General features: G+C 35.2%; 1 protein-coding gene across 2 annotated transcripts; it reads left to right on the top strand.

Annotated features, from left to right (window-relative positions):
• The first annotated feature begins 3,594 nt into the window (after positions 1-3,594).
• On the top strand, positions 3,595-15,488 carry LOC117314731 (scavenger receptor cysteine-rich type 1 protein M130-like). Of its 2 annotated transcripts, XM_033868820.1 has the most exons (10): positions 3,595-3,745; positions 5,938-6,008; positions 6,294-6,425; positions 8,060-8,182; positions 11,063-11,116; positions 11,708-11,858; positions 12,430-12,603; positions 12,915-13,034; positions 14,648-14,674; positions 15,394-15,488. In XM_033868820.1, the coding sequence occupies exons 2-7, from the start codon at positions 5,981-5,983 to the stop codon at positions 12,566-12,568; spliced, it is 627 nt and encodes a 208-aa protein (XP_033724711.1). In that variant the 5' UTR covers positions 3,595-3,745; positions 5,938-5,980; the 3' UTR covers positions 12,569-12,603; positions 12,915-13,034; positions 14,648-14,674; positions 15,394-15,488. The 2 variants fall into 2 exon arrangements, with proteins under 2 accessions (XP_033724711.1, XP_033724710.1); XM_033868819.1 differs by lacking the exon at positions 5,938-6,008 and having other exon boundaries at positions 3,603-3,745.
• The last annotated feature ends 1,922 nt before the right edge of the window (positions 15,489-17,410 follow it).

The raw sequence follows: 17,410 nt of genomic DNA, 5'->3' as shown, positions 1-17,410 counted from the left end.
TGGGTACACATATGTTACTTGGTAATTAAGCCATGTATGTTAACTTAAATAACAAATTTTGATATCTGCTTAGTATCTTGTGAAACGTTATATAAAGAATTACGCTAAAGGCTGAAAAACTGTAGACCAAGACTGTTCAATATGAAATATTTGAGTGTACATTCTTTTGCTTTCAAATTAAGAATTCTTTCGATCAATAAAAGGAGAACAAAGATTCAATATTTATTATTTCTACTGTAGCTTATTAAATTTGCGATTTTCTTTTCGAATTTAAATTAATTATGTTATGAAATTAATGAAGTTATGAGCTTTAAACATTTAAAATAAGACTGAATTGATGTATTGGAGTTAACATGACTAGCGGAAGCACCAGTATATGATATGTGACTACATGGCAGATGCAGGTAACACAATGCTACACATGATGGCTATACAGAAACATGTGACACTCCAATGTTGGAATGTATAATTGCTTTATTCAACACTAGGACGTACAATTAGTGCTGGAACACGCTATAATGCGTCAAATTTACAGTGAAAATTATAGTTAAATGGCCTATAACTACGTCAACCAGAAACTGCGTAAATCATTGGCTTTCTATTATTCACAGTGCCATGCGGAGAACTCAATCTGTTTGCTGGCAGGAATTGTTGTATTTTGTTTTATATTTTCGTTTTTTCATCAACGGAGAAACTATGCAAGGCTCCATATGACCAACTCTGGATGTCCAAAGACTTCCATTCGAGGCAATACATTCATTATACATTACTGTCATGTATAAGTAATACACTGCACCGTGTATGGGAAATCTTATTTTAAATTGACGGCAAATAATATAAAATCGCATCACAGGAATATGTTCAGTTTACATTTTGTAGAATACTCCTAAGCTTCTGCTTAATAAAATGTAGCTAAGCATACATAAGCATTTTCATTTTCATGTGGTCATAACTTTATCTATAACTTTTGGGTTCTGTTCATAATCAACGCGATGGGATATTTTCATAATGATAAGCCATTCCGGTGTATTTATATATATCTAATCATTTAAACAAATAAAGAATAATGTTTTCTTTATTTTTCATATGTGCTGAAAATGATGTATTTTGTCGCGCCATAGTGTCAAATAGTTGTGATCCCGGTCATAGTGACAGTGAACAACTCAATCAAATTCATCTTTAACACATAATTCGAAAATAATTATCCAAAATATTTATCTTATATTTGTTATTACGGTTGAAACTGTTATGCCTACATTCGTTACTTTAACCGCACATTCTGGTGACGTCTGGCAATCACCCTTTTCACAAATGGCGCTAATGGTTAAAATCAGGCGATAATCACGGTTTTGTTGACTTATAGCATATCCGTCGGTCGGAAATCACGATGCATACTACAATAATGTTGAAATCGAAGGAATGCTACCATCAAGAAATGGAAAAATCACAGTAGTGGAATGTTAGTAGCCAGTAGTCTCATCAGTGATATGTCAACACTAGTGTTCAGTAAATTGAAAGGCTTGTATGTCGCGAATAAAGAGGAATGTGTAATGTCTTCATTTTAAACTTGAAATTTGAATACAGTGCTCATGGTTTAGTAAATTCGTCCTATCAGGTCAACAAATTAATTTTCACTTTTTGCGTATTTCTTGCTTTACTCTCTTCCGATATACCTGGTCTTACATTTCGTCTTCTGTCTGAATTGTCTCTATGTAATTACTATTTTGTTTATAATTCGCGACTTTGATATTGAATTATCCTTTATATTTTACATGCCGGTATCCTTTTCTCGTTCTTCTGTGATCCTTATAATAAAATATTTCGAAATAAGCAAGTACACAACAGAGTCATGTTGTGGGGAACAATGAAGTGGAAAACATGGATATTTAAGTTGTCCTCAATAGGCTATCAATATATATATATATATATAAACCACCTTCCTTTTCAAATGTTCATTGAATAGGTGCAGTGTTGCATACCATCATAATTAAACAATATGTCTTTCTTGATATGCTTATTATAGTTAACAACAAGCGTATTATATACCGTTCGTCACAAAAATGCAAAATATGACATCCAATGTATAGAAATATATCTAATAGCACAAATAATGACAAACATTACAGCGTCCTAGAAATGCTTATGAAGTACTGAATGTTACTTACAAGTTACAGAGGCTGAGTATGCTAAAAATGTGATGTCATTAGTTAGTTATCTGTTAGATTCTAATGTGTAATAGTAATAATAAATCAAACGTTTTGGGTTGGCAATAGCGTAAACGTGGCATAAACATATGCAACAGCCTATTCTTATTTTCAGTCAACCATAATTAAACCAAGCACTAGTTAATTAAATCTCTGACTTAATGGTCAACTATATAATGTCGAATTATGAATATCAAACTCCATAATACATTATGCAGGTTTGGAAGGATGTATGTTAGCGTATGTATATTAAGGTTGTTTGAAAGATATTTTGATATATTTTGGGAGATGAAGTCCCTTAAAGAAGTATATACAAATACACTAGCTAATAACATCTCTAATTTAGTAATAAACTGTATATGTTAAATTATGAATTGAAACTGCAACATTCATCTGTTTAAATCAGTCTAAATAAACCGAAAATTGAAATAGTAGAGTTGGTAACGTTTGAACGTTAGAATAGCCCAACTAGAAGATGATCCCCTTGATAAGACACACTCATATATCCTATTATGTTGAGGTGAATTACGACATTAGATCAACTCCGAGCAGTATGTTAATGACCGATGCGAAGAGGAGTTTATCTAATATGCAAGCTAAAGAGGATTTCATTTCAATATAACACCGATGGAATTAAGTATAGGTCTATATACCATGTAAGTCAAATCCTTATCGCCTTTCCTCGTGTCAGCTTCAGACGGATTTCATTTAGTATGTTGTTTTGATAGAGACATTGACAGACGTTGGATGTTCATTACGAAATATTGACCATTCTGATGGTCTGGTTTGCATTGTTTAACGTCCTATCAACAGCTATAATCAGTTTAGGACGGTCGCCCTTGTGTTGCTAGATACATGCATGTGATGAGTGTGTTTTGTGAGGCTGCAGTATATGAGTGTTTGTGTCCTTGTGATAGTGCTAAACTGATGCCGAATTCATAGTGTTATCTGACACCCCAAACGGTCACATTATACAGACAACGGGCGAACCAGCCATCCCACTCCCGAAATGCTGTGCGCTAGGCAGAAGTAGAAAACTACAATATTAAAGATTCTAGTATGTCTCGGCCAGGGGACAGAAAATAAAGCCTTCCTCTCACAGGCGAATATTCAACTAAAGGTCAAATGCTAGGCAGTGTCAAGGGAGACATTAGGGAGAAGAAAATTGCTAGAAAGAAAAGAAACGATAAGATCCTAAATTTAGTCGCCTCGTCCGATCATGCCATGGGTGCAGCAGGTACAACTCTCCCGCCTTCATTGACCTCAATCAGTACAGCTCTCGTTCAATGAACTATTCGAAGTGATAAGTCATATAATGAAACGATGAACAATGCAATTGTTTCGTGGTATATCATTATATAACGTATCCTGATAAGGTAAACAATGAAACAGATAAGATATGATCCTGTCTTTCAGAAAGGTCAGGAACTGAGGGGATAACGCTTTAAACTTTAAATTGATTTGACTTGAGCTCAAAAAAATGATGTTTTTAGCCCATTGCGTTATGTTCACCCTTACCATTGTGAATGCTGCACATGCAGGTTTGTAGTTTTGCTACCGTTGTATATTTAAACATGTCTGGCTTAATATATTTCAATAGTGCTGTCTTCAGCGTGACATAGCATATGTACAAATGTACAATAGTTTATGTTTGAACACTTTAAAGACTATACAAATTTTGACATTTTATAGATATGAAAATATTTTTGTTGTTTTCAAGATATATTGGGGATTGGAGGAAGAAATCAAGAAGATTTCCTCATAAACTCAGTTCAACTAGAAATTCTTACCAAGGTCATTGTGTGATAAGCAGTCACGAACTTACTAACGCTATTTAAAGACCGGAATAGGAATTTCCCTCGGCTTGTCATTTTTCACATGCCATGTAATGTCATTGTTCTTTTTATTATCCAACTTATTTCTATTTTTATCTATTACTAAACCTATGTTTAAAACGATATTCATAATTCTTATTTACACACATTGGAGATAACAATTATTTGTCAATTATTCAGCATCAGTAAATATTACTAATTCATATTTGAATTTAATGAACGTGTCCTTAGCTAAATGGTTTATGATTAATATAATGATATGCTTTGATTCTCTTTGTTTGCGTAAGTCACGTGTAAATTCGTATGAATCAGAATATGACCTTGTATGTTTCAATTAGATTTTCAAATATCAAAATTGATTATTAAATTGAGGTAGAATAGAATTATCTCGTTTGTGCACATCATCTTTGTCATTATTTGAGGCTGGTTGTAATACTTCAAAATAATATAATTTCCACATGTGCGTCTTCCTTTCATTATCTTTATGATATTAAATAATATTTATATATTATTTATCTCTATTGGTTTACAAACTACTGTGTCCTGTTTTTGAGTCACAGATAATTCCCCATGATTATAACTAATATATCTAACAAGAAAACTACCTAAATGCTTCCAGCAGCTTTAAAAAAAAAAAAACAATAAATTCATCTGAGTCAGGATTTTATTATTTTTCACACTGCAAAGTGTTTTTGATGACTTAGGATAAATTAACGACCTTCTATTCAGCGATGTTCAGCTTCGATTTCGAAATTTCAAAACTAATGAGGACGGTAAAATTCTACTTTAGTGTCAGATTATCTATTAAGCCCCCAAATCTTATTAGTTGATATATCGAGCTACATAGCAAATTATATAATTTTGTGTTTATTTAAGTTATAATTGTAGTTCTTGTATTTGTCCATCACAGTTAACTGAGAACACGTGCATTTCCTTTCTATATTTTAACACTGTATGTCTACTTTCCTTCTGTATACCCGTAACATCACCGACTAGTCCTAGAAGGACGAAATAACGTGTGATGCAATTCTGTAATCATTTTTCGGCTTTGTACAGGATATTTACTACATGTATTTATGTACATGAATGTACAAAATAACCATGCCGTTATGGTCACAAGTGTCTATAGCAGGTAGTGCGAGCGCTTGTTTGACCATATTTTACTTTATCAAAGCATAAACGTCGATTCTCTTTTGACCTTGAAATGCAAATGGCTGCTGTCAATTATACAACACATTTTTTTGCATAAATGGAGGCATTTCAATCTTCAAAAACGCACTTATCAGACACTATAAAGAACTCTTATCATAGCAAGTGGCCCGCATTTTGGAAAAATAGTTCAACAGCAGAGTTTGAGGTAAAATATTCAGATTTCTGAAAATATACCCAAACTCCACTATATAACTATTTGTCTCGAAAACATTCCTCTTACTGGGCCCATATATGCTAATAGTATTTAATATTGGCATTTTTATTAAAATGCCTCCCTATCTTTCATATTTGTGCAATCTAATTTACAGGCGTCATTTGCATTTCAAAGTCAAAAGAGAATCGACGTTTATAAAGTAAAATCTGGTCAAACAAGCGCTCGCACTACCTGCTATAGACACTTGTGACCACAACGGTATGGTTATTTTGTGCAATATGACTGATCAACATGAGCTTTATTTGTTCTCTTGAAACATACTTTTTATGTCTGTTTTGCCGAAATTAACAGGTAGTTTAACAAATTAAATGTCAAAATCAAGACCCATGGATAGTCATGATACATATTAGTAACTGGTCAAGTTACATCTGTTCAATTGCAACAGAATAGTGATTTTTAATCTGTATGAATATATCACATGATTTACTATTTATATGAACCTTAAGACCAGCAAACATTTTGTTTTGTCTAGTGAACAATGAGAGGCATTTGCATCAATTTGGGGAAGGAGACATATGTACTCACAGTCTGGGCATCATGAAGGTGACATAGTGTTTTTTAATTAAAAGTTTACTGTTAATTATGAAATGTATGAACAGAATCTACAGAACAATTGGTTCAGATGAATGCTTCAGATATCTATTTATCGAATATAATAAAAGAATCACCACTCCGCGAAACTATCACTATAACATTATGAAGGAAATAAAAAGCGTTTGCCTGATGAAAGTAAAAGAGGCTAGTACCCGGAATGATGCGTTAATTTATCCAATACTCTTTTATTATATACCGAAGTCCATTCACGTAGATAACCTTTTTGTTTTACAGGCACATCGAGATGTAGTAAAACACAACACACCTGCTCGAACCACAGATGTATACCCTTATTATCGGTGTGTAATGGCCGAAATGACTGTGGTGACCACAGTGATGAGTATCATTGTCCTTCATCTTACACAGGTGAGTGACGAGGGTCTGTGTCAGGTAGACAATACAGGTGAGTGACGAGAGTCGCTGTCCTGTAGTCAATACAGTGTGTGACGTTCATCGCTGTCCTGTAGTCAATACAGGTGAGTGACGAGGGTCGCTGTCCTGTAGTCAATACAGGTGAGTGACGAGGGTCGCTGTTCTGTAGTCAATACAGGTAAGTGACGTTGATCGCTGTCCTGTAGTCAATACAGGTGAGTGACGACGGTTACTGTCCTGTTGTCAATACAGGTGAGTGACGAGGGTCGCTGTCCTGTAGTCAATACAGGTGAGTGACGAGGGTCGCTGTCATGTAGTCAATACAGGTGGGTGACGTTCATCGCTGTCCTGTAGTCAATACAGGTGAGTGACGACGGTCCCTGTCCTGTAGTCAATACAGGTGAGTGACGAGGGTCACTGTCCTGTAGTCAATACAGGTGATTGACGAGGGTCACTGTCCTGTAGTCAATACAGGTGAGTGACGAGGGTCGCTGTCCTGTAGTCAATACAGGTGAGTGACGAGGGTCACTGTCCTGTAGTCAATACAGGTGAGTGATGCTGATCGCTGTCCTATAGTCAATACAGGTGAGTGACGAGGGTCGCTGTCCTGTAGTCAATACAGTGTGTGACGTTCATCGCTGTCCTGTAGTCAATACAGATGAGTGATGTTGATCACTGTCCTGTAGTCAATACAGGTGAGTGACGAGGGTCGCTGTCCTGTAGTCAATACAGGTGAGTGACGAGGGTCGCTGTCCTGTAGTCAATACAGGTGAGTGACGAGGGTCGCTGTCCTGTAGTCAATACAGTGTGTGACGTTCATCGCTCTCCTGTAGTCATTACAGGTGAGTGACGAGGGACGCTGTCCTGTAGTCATTACAGGTGAGTGACGAGGGTCGCTGTCCTGTAGTCAATACAGGTGGGTGACGTTGATCGCTGTCCTGTAGTAAATACAGGTGAGTGACGAGGGTCGCTGTCCTGTAGTCAATACAGGTGAGTGACGAGGGTCACTGTCCTGTAGTCAATACAGGTAAGTGACGTTGATCGCTGTCCTGTAGTCAATACAGGTGAGTGATGTTGATCGCTGTCCTGTAGTCAATACAGGTGAGGTGACGTTGATCGCTGTCCTGTAGTCAATACAGGTGAGTGACGAGGGTCGCTGTCCTGTAGTCAATACAGGGTGAGTGACGAGGGTCACTGTCCTGTAGTCAATACAGGTGAGTGACGAGGGTCACTGTCCTGTAGTCAATACAGGTGAGTGACGATATTCGCTGTCATGTACATGTAGCTACGACGGGTGAGTGAGCGGAATCTCTTCCATGTAACTAATGAGTTTGAGTTATCTGCTGTAGCTTTAAGAAAAATTACTACGCAGTACACCCAAAATGACTACGCAGTACACCCAAAATGACTACGCAGTACTATTTGTCAAAAATCAACGTAACACACCAAGGCGTGATATGTTTACTATATTGAATATTCTGAGCTGATAACATAATACTGGTTACTTTTACCGAACTTCTGTCAAACTGTTGAATGATTGCTAAATTTTAATGATTGCCAACAACATATACAGCAAATGGACTTACAACCAATACTTCAGGTATTAAAACGATATTATTTTTGCACAGGGATCTGTATACCCTTTCTTCAGTACATGTGTCACAACAAGTTGTGTATTCCCTTCTATCAACTATGTGACGGCAACAACGATTGTTTTGATTGGAGCGATGAAATGTTCTGTCACAAGACAAGTAAGTCTCGATCATTTTTGGAAGAAAACTGTTATTATTTTGGTTTAACAAAGTATGTTGCAAGACATCATCAAATGTTATTGTTAAAAGTGGTATTTGAAATATAAATGATGCAGGTATCAGTCATGTTATGGTTACATGTGAGGAAAGTACAGCCTGCAATACTTGTAGGTGATAGAGTTACACCCTGCAATGTTTTTAGGTGATAGAGTTACACCCTGTGATGTTATAAGTGACAGAGTTACACCCTGTCATGTTTATATGTGATAGAGTTACACCCTGTCATGTTTATAGGTGATAGAGTAACACCCTGCAATGTTTGTGTTTTTTAGGTGATAGATTAACACACTGTCATTTTTATAGGTGATAGATTGACACACTGTCATGTGTATAGGTGATAGAGTTACACTCTGTCATGTTTATATGTGATAGAGTAACACCCTGCAATGTTTTAGGTGATAGATTAACACACTGTCATGTTTATAGGTGATAGATTAACACCCTGTCATGTTTATAGGTGATATATTAACACACTGTCATGTTTATAGGTGATAGAGTAACACCCTGTCGTGTTTATAGGTGATAGAGTTACACCCTGTCATGTTTATAGGTGATAGAGTAACACCCTGCAATGTTTGTGTTTTTTAGGTGATAGATTAACACACTGTCATTTTTATAGGTGATAGATTGACACACTGTCATGTGTATAGGTGATAGAGTTACACCCTGTCATGTTTGTATGTGACAGAGTTACACCGTGTCATGTTTATAGGTGACAGAGTAACACCCTGTCATGTTTATAGGTGATAGAGTTACACCCTGTCATGTTTATAGGTGATATAATTACACCCTGTCATGTTTATATGTGATAGAGTAACACCCTGTCATGTTTATATGTGATAGAGTTACACCGTGTTATTTTTATAGGTGATAGAGTTACACTCTGTCATGTTTATATGTGATAGAGTAACACCCTGCAATGTTTTAGGTGATAGATTAACACACTGTCATGTTTATAGGTGATAGATTAACACCCTGTCATGTTTATAGGTGATAGATTAACACACTGTCATGTTTATAGGTGATAGAGTAACACCCTGTCATGTTATAGGTGATAGAGTTACACCCTGTCATGTTTATAGGTGATAGAGTTACACCCTGTGATGTTTATAGGTGATAGAGTTACACCCTGTCATGTTTATAGGTGATAAAGGTACACACTGCCATGCTTATAGGTGATAGAGTTACACCCTGTCATGTTAAATGGTGATAGTTAAATTACAAAAAACTAAGATTCTTGAAATGAGTTCAAGGAAATTGATTTATAGGTGACAGAGTTACACCGTGTCATGTTTATAGGTAATATAGTTACACCTTGTGATGTTTATAGGTGATATAATTACACCCTGTGATGTTTATAGGTGACAGATTAACACACTGTCATGTTTATAGGTGATAGATTAACACCCTGTGATGTTTATAAGTGATAGAGTTACACCCTGTCATGTTTATAGGTGATATAATTACACCCTGTGATGTTTAAAGGGGATAGATTAACACACTGTCATGTTTATAGGTGATAGAGTTACACCCTGTAATGTTTATAGGTGATATAGTTACACCCTGTCATGTTTATATGTGACAGAGTTACACCCTGCAATGTTTATAGGTGACAGAGTTACACCCTGTAATGTTTATAGGTGACAGAGTTACACCCTGTCATGTTTATATGTGATAGAGTAACACCCTGTCATGTTTATAGGTGATAGAGTAACACCCTGTCATGTTTACAGGTGATAGAGTTACACCCTGTCATGTTTATAGGTGATAGACTAACACCCTGTCATGTTTATAGGTGATAGAGTTACACCCTGTGATGTTTATAGGTGATAGAGTTACACCCTGTCATGTTTATAGGTGACAGAGTTACACCTTGTCATGTTTATAGGTGATAGAGTTACACCCTGTGATGTTTATAGGTGATAGAGTTACACCCTGTGATGTTTATAGGAGATAGAGTAACACTCTGTGATGTTTATAGGTGATAGAGTTACACCCTGTCATGTTTATAGGTGATAGAGTTACACCCTGTCATGTTTATAGGTGATAGAGTTAGACCTTGTCATGTTTATAGGTGATATAGATACACCCTGTCATGTTTATAGGTGACAGAATTACACCCTGACATGTTTATAGGTGACAGAGTTACACCCTGTCATGTTTATAGGTGATAGACTAACACCCTGACATGTTTATAGGTGATAGAGTTACACCCTGTGATGTTTATAGGTGATAGAGTTACACCCTGTCATGTTTATAGGTGATAGCGTTACACCATGTCATGTTTATAGGTGATAGAGTTACACCCTGTGATGTTTATAGGTGATAGAGTTACACCCTGTAATGTTTATAGGTGATAGAGTTACACCATGTCATGTTTATATGTAATAGAGTTACACTCTGTCATGTTTATAGGTGACAGAGTTACACCCTTTAATGTTTCTTTTTGACATTTTAACCGTTGTTATCTATATTTGACATTTTAACCCGTGTTGTTTATGTTTTACTTTTTAACCCTGTTGTTTATGTTTTACCTCTAACCGATGTTGTTTATGGTTTATCTTTTAACTCTTGTTGTTTATGTCCTACCTTTTAACCCTGTTGTTTATGTTTTACCTCTAACCGTTGTTGTTTATGTCCTACCTTTTAACCCTGTTGTTTATGTTTTACCTCTAACCGATGTTGTTTATGGTTAACCTTTCCCCCCTTGTTGTTTATGCTTTACCTTTTAACCTTGTTGTTTATGCTTTACCTTTTAACCTTGTTGTTTATGCTTTACCTTTTGCGTGACCTGTGATGAATGACATGCTTTACTTACAGCTCATCAGGCTAGGACGACGACAACACCAAAACCTACAACTGTGGTACAAACAGGTAAATTATTACAGTATTCAGAAGAAACAGAATAACCGATTGATGAAATATCAAGATATCGTCATGTCGTTTTGGTTGTTTGGAGTTTCCCCTCGCCTTATAGGCGTCAACACTATTGGCCGAGTTTAGATAGACTATAAAAGTATTATGACAAGACGTTATTAGACAAAATAAATACAGCATTCAACTATTTAGATATCACATAGAATGAATTTTAGAATATTTCCTGTATAGTGATTAGGAAATTATGGATAGAAGTGTATATCATAGTAGATATCTCAAACACCAATAAATCTTGGACATGTACATGTATAGCAAATTTTAAAACAATGCAAGTGATAATCAATGCAAAGATAACTCGCGACAATCGGTTCATTATTAGAGGTATCATGAACGGATGGTAGAAGTTTGTTTCTTCTTTGTACACTTTCATTTCTGTCCTTTCCAATAGAAATATACGCGGTAAATTTGTATTTTGTTGAGGAAAATCCAATATTGGTTATAGGATAATCATATTCCTGACTGTAATTTCCTGTTGTCTTCGTCAGTCGTGGTACCAATTCATGTTGTCTACCTTTCTATTGAATTTAGTAGGGAAACTCAATGTCCGACTTGTCAATGGAAGTAATGCCATGGAGGGTCGGGTGGAAGTCCAAGTTAATGGCGTCTGGGGCACTGTTTGTGATGACGCGTGGGATGATGACGACGCTAAAGTTGTGTGTAGAATGCTGGGATATGATCCGTAAGTAAAATAGGTTTCACCCTTTTTAGGCATCATTTGATATCAAATGACGGGTATGAACACTTCTTTCACTGATACTGGACCAAACTGAAATATCATAACACATATATACGTCTCTGACCATGATCATCTCACACATTATCAGAACCAAAACCCGAAACATAATGAGCAACTATGTAAATAACAAATAGGGGAGATAATCCCGTTTGATAATTCTAACAGTTCAAAGTGGCTCCAATATTGATCAGGCGATAATCGCCATTACGTGACGTCATGAAACTGTATTATTACTATTTTTATTTTATCTCTTACTGCGACTGTGTATATGTATTCAATCATACAAAAGTTATAAGTAAATTAAAATTTGGACAATTTCATAAATAAAGTTTTCTCATCTAACTTGTTAGTGGTTGCAAAATAACATATCAGAACTTATATAAGATAAGTTGTTAGCGTTTATAAGATTTGCACAAATGCATATGAAAATTGTGTTTATAGACTTGAACATGGTACGGTAATTTCTGAAAGTCGTGAGTTTACATGTTAATATCTATACAAATACACCTTACAGAAGAACAGCCAGTCATACGTCTAAGGCTAGATTTGGCCGTGGGTCCGGTCCTATTTGGCTCGACGAGACCCATTGTAGTGGACATGAGACCTCACTAAAGCATTGCCAGTTCCTCCCAAACTGGATACGGAGACTGTGATCATTTTGAAGATGCCGGCGTCATCTGTCACGCTAGTAAGTTTAAAACAAGCTCCGTGTAGTCCAAGAAGACCCAGAAGGATGAAACAGCTATATGGTAGAGATAAATTCGTGTTCGCCTCTGCTGTATATAACTCCCAGTTTACATTGAAAAATATGTTGTTTGTCGTTTGTACAATAATTTTATTATGTTTTTTTAAACCGGTCAGCATTTTTTTTAAACCATCTGTTATACTGATCTTTGGCAAGGTATAATTAAGAGAATATTGAATTAAAGTGACAAAGCATTAGTTTTGATGTTTATTTATACTATTTCATGTGTGTCCATCTTGATTACTTTGAATCAGAAACACAGCCAACAGCAGCTATCCAAACAACAACAAAAGCAACAACAACGACTACACAAGCTACAACAACAACAACAGCAGCAACAACATCGACTACCCAAACTGCAGCTACGACTAAAGGTAAAATCTAACGACTGACCCATTATTATATACATAGTTAATAATGATGTCATCAGGTAAATCTTGACAGATTTTTATAAGTAGATTTCAACGTATTTTAATAAGTAAATTTTAATGAATTTTGATAAATAAATTTCAACAGATTTTTATAAGTAAATTTTAACGCATTTTTATAAGTAAATTTTAATGCATTTTTATAAGTAAATTTTAACACTTTTTCATAGGTGAATTTTAACGCATTTTAATAAGCACATGTACATGTATAGTAAAATGTTGCAATGAAGTAACATCTAATGTATTTAATTTATTGTACATTGCATATCATAGTTTCAATATAGAAAAATTCCTTAACATCATTATTATATATAGTTTAGACATCATTCACACTATCAATACTTAACGATATTTCCGTAGTCAGCCTTTATGTAACTGTTTCATCTTCTGTGATTGTGATGTGGACTTTTGTAATTTATTTGTGTCTTGACAACTTGACAAAGAGGCGGGTTGTCTCGACAATTTACTTGTCCTTATTTTCGCCTTTTTTAAGCATTCATGTCTTTTTTTTGTTTCATTGGGGTATGAAAAAAGAAATTGTTTGCAAACTTATGAATCCGAGTAGCGGATTCTTACAAAAGTTTGCAAACAATTTTTGTTCATATCCCCATGAAACTAAAAAAATAATTGACGTCAACGCTTATAATTACTTTTGCAAATTGTTTATAAAAAATAAAACATGTTCTATGTACAATTGAACTGACGTTATACGGGAATTTTTTTCACAAATCAATACGTAATGTCAATGGCCGTATTGTGACGTCACATATTTCAGGCCATTTTCGGATTTTTTTCCCATAGAGGTATGAAAATAAAATCTCAACCAATCAGAAAGCCACATTCTGCGTACAAACACCGGGAAATTAATCATATACTTCACTGATCATATATCTACTATAGATGTTCGGATCCAGTACCTATATTTAACCATACCCTCGCTTATTACTTGCTAGACTAGATAATATTATGCATACATTCATTGTATTTCATATTGACAACTTGAATTTGTAGTATATCCTAATGTAGCAACATTCATTTTACTCTTAGATCTCTAGATCTGTCTTTCTTCCTGTCATTCTTCTTTGGTTTTCTTTCTTTATGATCATTATATGTACAATTGTATACTGTGTCGCTGTCACAATCTTTGTAATATGTAATTGTGGAGAGGGCTTTTATAAGTTGTTAAAAACTTGTGCCCAATCCAATAGTGTCTAAACAATAGAATATGTTCAAACCAAATCAGGTAAATTTTAATGTCATGGCTAAGTATAGTTTTGGTGTCAACATTGATTAAAGTGGTATATCTGCATTGCGTACAGTCTAATTTTAACACCAGGAAAAAAAAAACGTAAAATAAGATGGCATGTAATGTCCCCTGACTCTGTGAATCGTTTGGAGGGATTCGATACAATCTAGTATCAAATTGAGTCCAGATTGAATCTAGAATGAATAAATATAACTCTGAAGATGAATCAATAGAGTTTTTGTTTGAGGATATAAAAAAGCTAAAACATACGCTCGTCAAATGTTATTGTAACATTATCTCGTGTCTATTTCAGGTGGAAAATGGATTGTCTTTGGATAAGGTACATTTTTTTATTTTTTTTTTTTTACTTTTGTGTATTACTTGAAACGTAATATTGAGACTTGAGGACATGCACTACATGTAATTGATCTGTGACTATACTATGATGTTAACAATTGAAAAGCATGTCGATAAATTATTTGTCTGATTAGAGTCGAAATTAATTGAATATAGTATACATTCCTAGAGAAAAGAAGGTATGTGTAATAGTTTTCCTAACTAAGGAAATTTATTCATGACTCCCATTCGTTCTTAAACTAAAAAACTGAAATTGGTTGAAAATTTCAAGAAGCTACCGATATATACACTATGCTGTCGTTGATAACTTGGTAATAGATTTATTTGTCTTATCGTTTGATTGACAGCGCACGTCTGGAAAAATACAGGCATTAGGGAAGCGAACATACGTTGCATAAGATAAGACAACTTTTATCTGAGCTATCAAAAATTTCAACATGTATAGTTTCATTCAACAAAACTTTGGGACGCACTGGATAACGATATCAGAAACGTGCCTTCTGTACATTTGTCTCGCTTGATTAATTTTCTATTTTCCACACATTATTTTTTCAACCTAAATGCTGCCAAGTGTGTACGTAGATTTAAATAAATATATGATAAGATTAGACAATACTTATCCAATCAGCTTTCTATTATCACATCACTTGATAGGAAATACTCAAATGTACTGTAATGATTAAATTTTTTATTTTTCAATAGGTAGATGCCCATACCTCGAAACAGATGGATCAATATATTTCATTTGTCAGATATGATGTGTAGATAATATAAAGCAAGAAACGTACTCATTCCTGCACTGACTTGGTTGTTTTTATTACCTTGAGAGCTTATTAAAATTGCTGCATAAAACAGGTTGGACTGAAATAAGTATTGGCAGGTTTGGGTCCCATTGTCTCATTTCACTGGTATGTGTGCGTGTGTGCGTGCGTGCGTGCGTGCGTGCGTGTGTGCGTGTCTGTGTATATGTATGGAGGGGTCGATGGGTTTATTGGAAGGATGGATGGATTTATTTGAAGAATGAATTGATTTATTGGAAGGATGGATGGATTTATTGGAAGGAAGGATGGATGGATGGATGGATTTGAAGGATGAATGGATTTATTGGAAGGATGGATAGATGAATTGATGGATGGATGAATTTTTAGGAAGGGTGGATGGATGGATTTATTGGAAGGATGGATAAATGCATTGATGGATGGATGGATGGATGGATGGAAGGATGGATGGATGGATTTATTGTAGGGATGGATGGATGGATGGATGGATGGATGGATGGATTTATTGTAGGGATGGATGGATGGATGGATTTATTGTAGGGATGGATGGATTTATTAGAAGGATGGGCGGATGGATGGATGGATGGATGGATTTATTGTAGGGATGGATGGATGGATTTATTGGAAGGATGGATGGATTTATTGGAAGGACGGATGGATTTATTGGAAGGATGGATGGATGGATTTATTAGAAGGATGGGCGGATGGATGGATTGATTGGATGGATGGATGGATGGATGGGTGGATTGATTGGATGGATGGATGGATGGATGGATTGATTGGATGGATGGATGGATGGATGGATGGGTGGATTGATTGGATGGATGGATGGATGGATGGATTGATTGGATGGATGGATGGATGGATGGATGGATGGATGGATTTATTGGAAGGATGGATGGATGGATGGAAGGATGGATGGAAGGATGGATTTATTGGAAGGATGGATGGAATACCTACATACAACTGTAACTATGTCATCGACGACAAACTTTACTTATTGTGTACCTGTAGTGAACAATAAACTTGATACTAGTGTATTTACAGTTTCAGGTCAGGGGGATATGAGTCATTGTTATGGAGATAAAGCATTATACGTATTAAAACAGTATCGCACAAAATACAGAGAAAAAAAATATACCAAAAGTTTTGTTTTTCGTCACATCTGAATGGGAAAATAGCAAAAACGTGTGTTAAATATTATGTTACTAAAAGACCGTGTCAAAGGTACACCATTGAAGAGAATAGCATGTTTAACATGAATTTAGAATATATATATATATATAACTGCATCACAAAATGGTTTTATTCTCTTAAGAGATATTCAATGATTCAGGAATGAAGTTAGAAAGAACTACCTGAAGAAATATGATCATTCAAAAGAGGAGAAATTTTAATATCACCTTCTTGTATATTGTGTTGTTTATGCATTGGATAAGATTAAGTAAAAACAAACAACTCTATATCCGTACCCATGTCAATACTCGTAAGAACTAAACACAGCATGCAAAGTCAACATTATCTAAACAACAAAACGGCAATGTTTTTTCTTTTGTTGTTGTTGTTGTTGTTTGTTTTATATATTAAAATGGTACAAACTTCCTGTTCTCATATAGAACATTAAAAAATTCTGTGTATGACTGACATAGATTAAATAGTAAGTCATAAATCTAACAATATGCATCATAAAACAAAATTACACTCAAAGTACAGAAACAAGAAAACTGTATCTGGCACTACAAAGTTCTGAACAACATGGCAGAGAGGGGACAAAACTAATACAGGTAACAAGTCACTAACGAAGGCACAACGGTGATCCAGTTTTATAATCAGGCTCCGTCAATTGAATTGATTATTAAATTTCATGTTTAAAAAGTTATTAGCCTGTGTCTGGCTCATTTTACGGAGAAGGCACAACCACACATACCTTTAATTATTAC

Source organism: Pecten maximus, chromosome 16, assembly GCF_902652985.1.
Source record: "Pecten maximus chromosome 16, xPecMax1.1, whole genome shotgun sequence".
NCBI classification, from domain to species: Eukaryota; Metazoa; Mollusca; class Bivalvia; order Pectinida; family Pectinidae; genus Pecten; species Pecten maximus.
Note: the sequence above shows the minus strand (reverse complement) of the source record. Positions and strands in the feature narration are given on the sequence as shown.

Coding starts and splice junctions, on each gene's coding strand:
- LOC117314731 (XM_033868819.1), top strand. CDS start 3,685: ATGATGTTTTTAGCCCATTGCGTTATGTTCACCCTTACCATTGTGAAT. Junction 8,183..11,062: donor AATGTTCTGTCACAAGACAA/GTAAGTCTCGAT, acceptor CTTTACTTACAG/CTCATCAGGCTAGGACGACG. Junction 11,117..11,707: donor TACAACTGTGGTACAAACAG/GTAAATTATTAC, acceptor TATTGAATTTAG/TAGGGAAACTCAATGTCCGA.